The sequence below is a fragment of the Vigna radiata genome, chromosome 10 (genome assembly GCF_000741045.1).
Source record: "Vigna radiata var. radiata cultivar VC1973A chromosome 10, Vradiata_ver6, whole genome shotgun sequence".
In the NCBI taxonomy this organism is placed as follows: Eukaryota; Viridiplantae; Streptophyta; class Magnoliopsida; order Fabales; family Fabaceae; genus Vigna; species Vigna radiata.
The window spans coordinates 10,492,402-10,498,809 of record NC_028360.1 but is presented as its reverse complement, the minus strand read 5'-3'; the positions used below and the strand labels follow the sequence as shown (position 1 = coordinate 10,498,809).

The following is a 6,408-nucleotide window of genomic DNA, read 5'->3' as shown; positions in this document are numbered from 1 at the left end:
AGAATTTGAGTTCAAAACTTTGCTCAGAAGACAGGAAAAAGATCAGTTCTGCAATAAATAAGGCCACAGAGTTACTTGATGGTGGTCAGCAGGAGGAGGAAATAGATGTGTTTGAGGATCATCTGGAAGAGCTTATTAACCTCTTTGAACGTTTTGGTGGAAAGTCTGGTTAGCTTAGACTTTTATGGTGCTGAATTTTATTGTGTTTGATGAATGTAAACTTTTATGGTGGAAAAATGTGGCAATGTTATATTTGTTCTAGTAATGTGTACATTGTTTACCTTGGTTGATTTAGCTGAACTTAATTAGGGTTATTTGACAATATTTTGACATACATCTCTTTTTTTTATTACTGAATTTATAATATATTAATACAATAACAAATAAATAACAAATTAATAAAAAAAAATAATCCATGTAAATGTGATAAAGAAAGTTTGTGTCGAAATATTATGATAACGAAAAAGAGAAATATGGTTCAGTGGTAAGCTATGCTTTTGGTGATGGAAGATCCATTTAAATACACTTCTTTATAAGAACAAAATTCTCAATATAAAGTTTATTTCACCACATCAATTAAAGAAAAGAGTTGATTTACTTTTATTTTTAGAATCATATATTTAGTAGAATTTTAGTTTATTATTTTATGGATAAGAAATAGCTTTTTATGACTGATGATCTAGTGTCATGATTCTAGATGTTATAATAGGTTTATGTCTTTACATGATATAGTAGAAAATTACGTGATAATAAATTTTAGTATAATATGAAAAATTTCTTTTCAAAATAAATTTTACAGAATAATTATTAGAACTGAGCATAATTAATTTAATTGCACTAAATTATAAATTATCTATACTATATTAAAATTTAAAAATTAAACTATTTTTTATTAAAAATTAAATTATACTATTTTGTGGTTCAGTTTTACAAAATTGAACCTCATAAATTGTCTTTTTTATGTTTATATTCTTTGTTGTCCCATCACATTTTTCTTTCAATTATCGATTCACCACGGTCACAAAGATTTTTTGTCTATGATCCTGTTGTTGCTTTATTCTTGCATCTAGGGATAACAAAAAAAATTCGCGCACGCGGATATCTGTGGATAAAATCTACTACGGAAAGTTGATACGGATATTTACTACCCGATATCCGCGGATAGCGAGTATTTTAATATCCGCTTATAAACGGATCGAGTGCGGGTATTATACTATCTGTACCTGCGGATATCCGCTACCCGCAAAAAATAAAAATAAAAACTTTATTTTTATTTTATTTAAGTTAAATTTAATTAAAATTAACATTAATTTATATTTTATTTAAGTTAAATTTAATTAAAATTAACATTAATTTATATTTTACAAAGTTAAATTTAATTAAAATTGTACTATATGAATTATACCGATCAGAATTAATTGTCATTTATGGACAATTAACATGTATTAATAGGTCAGATTGCCTTACTTTTTATAAAATATACGGTATTGATTATTGATTATTAGGTTTGATTGCCTAAAAATATACTACACTAATTATTAATAGGTCAGATTGTCTTACTCTTTACAAAATATACGTATTAATTATTGATTATTGGGTTTTATTGTCTAAAAATATACTGTATACGTATTAATTATTGATTATTGGGTTTTATTGCCTAAAAATATATTGTAGTAATGTTAATCAATGGACTTGCGTGCCACAAGCTCTATAAATATACAATTGATGTCTAGGTACAATCTTCCTCTTCTATCCTAATAAAATTTAGACCGTTTTACATGTTGAGCATCCTTATAAAATTTAGATTGTTTTATATGTTGAGCTTCGGAGTGTCTTCTACGCGTCAATAAGACATTGTAGTGGATGGCATTTTCGAGAAGGATTGAAGATCAAAAGAGAACAAAGCAAAGAAGGACAACTGACCCTCAGACCAATTCAACCAAAACAAAAATTAAATTTTAATTTACATTTAATTTAATTTATATTATATTTTATAAATTTTTTTGTAATTCTATTTAAATTTTATTTTAATAATTTATAAAAATATATTTTTTTAAAATATTTGCGGGTATTTGCAGTTTTAAGCGAGTATTCGTACGGGTAACGAGTGAATTTTTTTTTTTCGGATCGGGTTGTGGTAGACACTATCCATATCTGACCCGACCAGTTGTCATCCCTCCTTACATCTTTTAAGTTTAACTTTTGCATATTAAACTTATAAATTTTTATTTCTGATTTAATTTTAGAATCTTATCTTAATGGGCATTTTTTGTTTTGTTAATTTTTATTTTAACATAATGAAATTGTGTCTCTCATACTTATTCAATTTCACGAGGCAACATAAACCAGCAATAATTCNGTTTATAGTGTTTAAAATATTTAGCTATCGGACCACAACCAATGCAGGCTGTATTTGTATTCATAGACCAATTATCTCGCTTAGACTTGTATTTACAAACAAATTATCTGATTGACTTATGATAAATGATTTCTGTTAAATATAAAATTATTTTAATACATGTAATAATTATATTCTATCACATAAAAATAATATTTTAAATGATTTGTATATAGTCTAAAAGTATATAATTTATCTTAAAGACAAAAATAAATAACAAAAACTAAAAAAAAGATCTTTAAAAACTGTGTAACGGAAAAGCCAAAGAGTTTGGTAAAACTGACTTACACTCGTATTTTTGAAAGGATTTGATTATTAATTAATTGATATAAATTAAGTTTTTTTTTTTTTATATATCTGAACCGTTAAACAATACGGTTTTTATATATAATATTAAGTAGTTAAGTTTTTTCTTAGTTTATTAAAAATATAGCTAACTATAGTTTAATATAATATAGTGTATTTACTTATGTTTAGTCCCAGTAATTACCTTAGTGGAATCATTTCATGGGAAATAGGAAACTTTTCATTGCTCGTAAATTTGTAAGTTTCTTTTAGTTATGGTTTCTCTTGATTGATTTTGTATTTAATTATTTGGGCATATTGTATTGTGCATTCATTTTGTCTTCTTTCGAAAAATAAATGGTCTAGAAGTTGGCACTGAAAGAATAAAGGGAAAGAAAAAGTAATAAGAGTTGAAATGCAAAGAAAGTTGCATATCGAATAAAAGAAAGATTAATTTATAGATTTATATAAACATAAATACCTCCAAATGATATGTGTCTATACAAAAATAAGATGATTATTTAGTTATTTAGTAAATTTTCTAATTCGTCCTTTTTTAAACAAATTTTACAGTCATTCAGAGGTAGTATTCAATAATATATCTTCCTATTTTATAGTGACATATAGAACAATTCCCTCAGGGATATTCCTGTATTACTTGGGAAGTTGTACAATCTCAAAAAATTTGTATGTAGGTTTTTCTTTTCCACTGTGATATTTCTTTCTTTATGAATATTTTATTAATTTGTTATTTTACACCAAAATGAATTTTTTTACCATTGTGATTGTGCTTTTGAGGCAATGTATCCATTAATTTTCTGGTCAGACTTATACCTTCTAATGATGTCCTTGGCAACTTTACTGAAAGCTCGTAAGTATGGCCTTTCCTATTTATAGATGTTCTGTAAGCTAAGTGCTTATTTTTTCTTTTTATTAGAGTTGAGTTTTAATTAAATATATTAATACTAATCTATTTACACTATTAGATTTCAGAGAGAATTAAAACGCAATATTTTGCTTTCAGATAGTTTTATGATAATTTTTATTTTTATGTTGTTATGCCAGTTGGTATTTTAATAGAAATATTAAGTCTTATCAACAATTATGCTTTTAATGTTTACTTTGGCTTTTGTGATCAATGATACTAGACACTCCGAATATAGTAGTCAATTTCAAAGGAATTAAATCCGTTTACAATATTGAGACAAACATATTATGCCTTCCTAGAGCTTTGTTATTAGAAATCGGAGTGAAAAACAATTCAACATGTAAAGATTATGGTTCACGGGGTCCTCAGGTAAAACTGTGTTTTTCTTTTTTAATTTAGTATTTATCCTTTATTGGATTTCAGATCAAGTTTTCCTTCTTTTGTTTATTGATGCATTGTTATTTTAATATAATCTATTTTAAGCATATACATGGTGGTTGAAATAGAGAAAGGCATCCGGGGGGTTTATTTGTGACCCCAAAGCCTACCAAGCTCAAATGGAGATTTTATTACTGTTGTGACCAACTATATTTTATGGTAGTAAATGGCAAGCTTTAAAGGAGTAACAAAAGAAATGGGAATGATGGTGTTAGAGATATGATTTGAAAGCATGACTTACTATTGGGATTTTAAACTTGTATATTGTATATAATTGTTTCTTATCATGTATATTAAATTTGTTTGGAGTTTATTAGAGTTTTAATTTATTATTATTTTCAAATTATAATGATGTTTTTTTGTTTTATGTTTTTCAATGTCTAAATGAATTGATATATAAAGAAAATTATCACACATACAGTGAAAGAGGGACAATTTTAACTTATGTAAATTATTTTCATTGTCATAATTTTTGTACTAAAAAATTAGATTGACTAATTTTATGTTATTTTTTCTTTGTTGCAATATTTTTTTTTATGTAAATAAATATTTATCAGTTATGTTATGATGGTATACATGCTTCTTACAGACTATAGGTACATGTTATGGTTGTATATATTATTTTATAAAACAATGTCATATCATGACACGTACCGAACAAATTAACGGTTATATTTTAAAATATTATTGTATCAAAAGTTTTTATTCATCTATTAAGTAATGAATATTCTTTTTGACACCTTTTGTCTTTTATCATAATTTTTTAATATTTTATATTTTCATTGTATATTATAGAACCAGTAGATAGAGTAGATTTTTTACATAATAAAATCAATATTTTACAATTTTTTTGAAATTTCTTTTTATATTTTTTGAAATTTTTTATTAATTTTTTTTACAAAAAAATTTAGACCAATCATAAATAGCATGTCAAATAGCAATAGATTATGTTACGCTCACATAAATAACAATTAAAAAACGTTATATATGATAAATAAAGCGTTATATATATATATATATATATATATATATATATATATATATATATATATATATATATATATATATATATATATATATATATATTTGTAACAGTAAGATCAATATAATAGAATTTTACTGTTTTAAAAAAGGAAATTAATGAAAATTACATGTTAAAGAAGTGAAGTTATTAATAATTGTTAACAAATATTGTGGTATTATTTTAGAACAGGAAGAAAAAAAAAGAAAGAAAAACTGGTTGTGATAGAAATAAATGAAATAATGAAGAGTCTGAAAGTAAAAATTTAACTCTGACAATAGAAGCATCACACCAAATTAAAATCAACTTGAAAACAACTTATAAATACTTATTATGTTTTAAAATTTTAATTAATTAAACAAACTTTTGGAAAATCTAATCCAATGCATTTGTGCATAAATTGGCATAACCATATTACTACTACCTTCTTAAAAAAAAAAGGAAATGAATGGATGTAACTTGAAGGCCTTCCAATTTCCACACTGCATATAAACTGTAAACCAGGAGATGCTGTTAATGTGAATACTTAATACCATGATTTTCAATAACTAAACTGTTATGCTTGATTGAATTTCATGAGACGAAGATGAACAGATGTAATTTAAAACATCTTCAAGTGTTTAAGGTGATTTTCGTATTTCACGGTTATATAAAAAAATCATCATGTGGTATTCTAAATTTAGAATCCTATTCCAGTGTAGAGTATCCATATCAGTCTTCACTCACTTTGAAAGCAAGCAATGGCGAAAAAAGATCAAGGACTTGCCATAGGAATTGACCTTGGCACAACCTACTCCTGTGTTGCAGTGTGGCGTGAACGTCATTGTCGAGTGGATATCATTCATAACGACCAAGGCCATAACACCACTCCTTCTGTTGTTGCTTTCACAGACCATGAAAGGTTGATTGGTAATGCTGCTAAAAACCAGGCTGCCACCAATCCTGTTAAAGTGTAATGCAAATTCTAGAAGAATGGAGAAGCTCCTAGGAAAAAAGAGTTAGAATGTAAATTGGGCCTAAAAGATAAAAGCCCAAGACTAGAGAAGGCCCAAAACTAAAGAGGGTCCAAAATAGAATTCTAGAAAAATCCTATCTAGAAGGATTCTAGAATGATGTATAAAAATATCTAGGGATGCTTATCCATTAGATTTATCTAGATAAGTTTAGAATTATAAGAATGTTTTAGAAAACTCTAGAAGATGAATAATGACCCTTAGATTAATGTTGCGGTGGCAAGATCCTAACCAGTGGTTAAGGAGGTGCCACTAGTATAAATAGGGGTGATTGGATCATTTGTAAGCAAGCCAAATAAGAAGCCAACATCTACAACAACTAAGA

At 26.2% G+C, this 6,408-nt stretch overlaps 1 protein-coding gene and 1 pseudogene across 1 annotated transcript in view; both read left to right on the top strand.

Annotated features, from left to right (window-relative positions):
- The window catches only part of LOC106774804 (heat shock cognate 70 kDa protein-like), a 1,825-nt gene extending 1,652 nt beyond the window's left edge, over positions 1-173 (top strand). Inside the window, exon 3 of the mRNA XM_014661838.1 lies at positions 3-173. Within this exon, the coding sequence (XP_014517324.1) occupies positions 3-173 (171 nt within the window). The remainder of the gene's footprint in view (positions 1-2) is intronic.
- Positions 174-5,810: 5,637 nt separating this feature from the next.
- LOC106774803 overlaps positions 5,811-6,408 on the top strand; it is a 2,981-nt pseudogene continuing 2,383 nt past the window's right edge.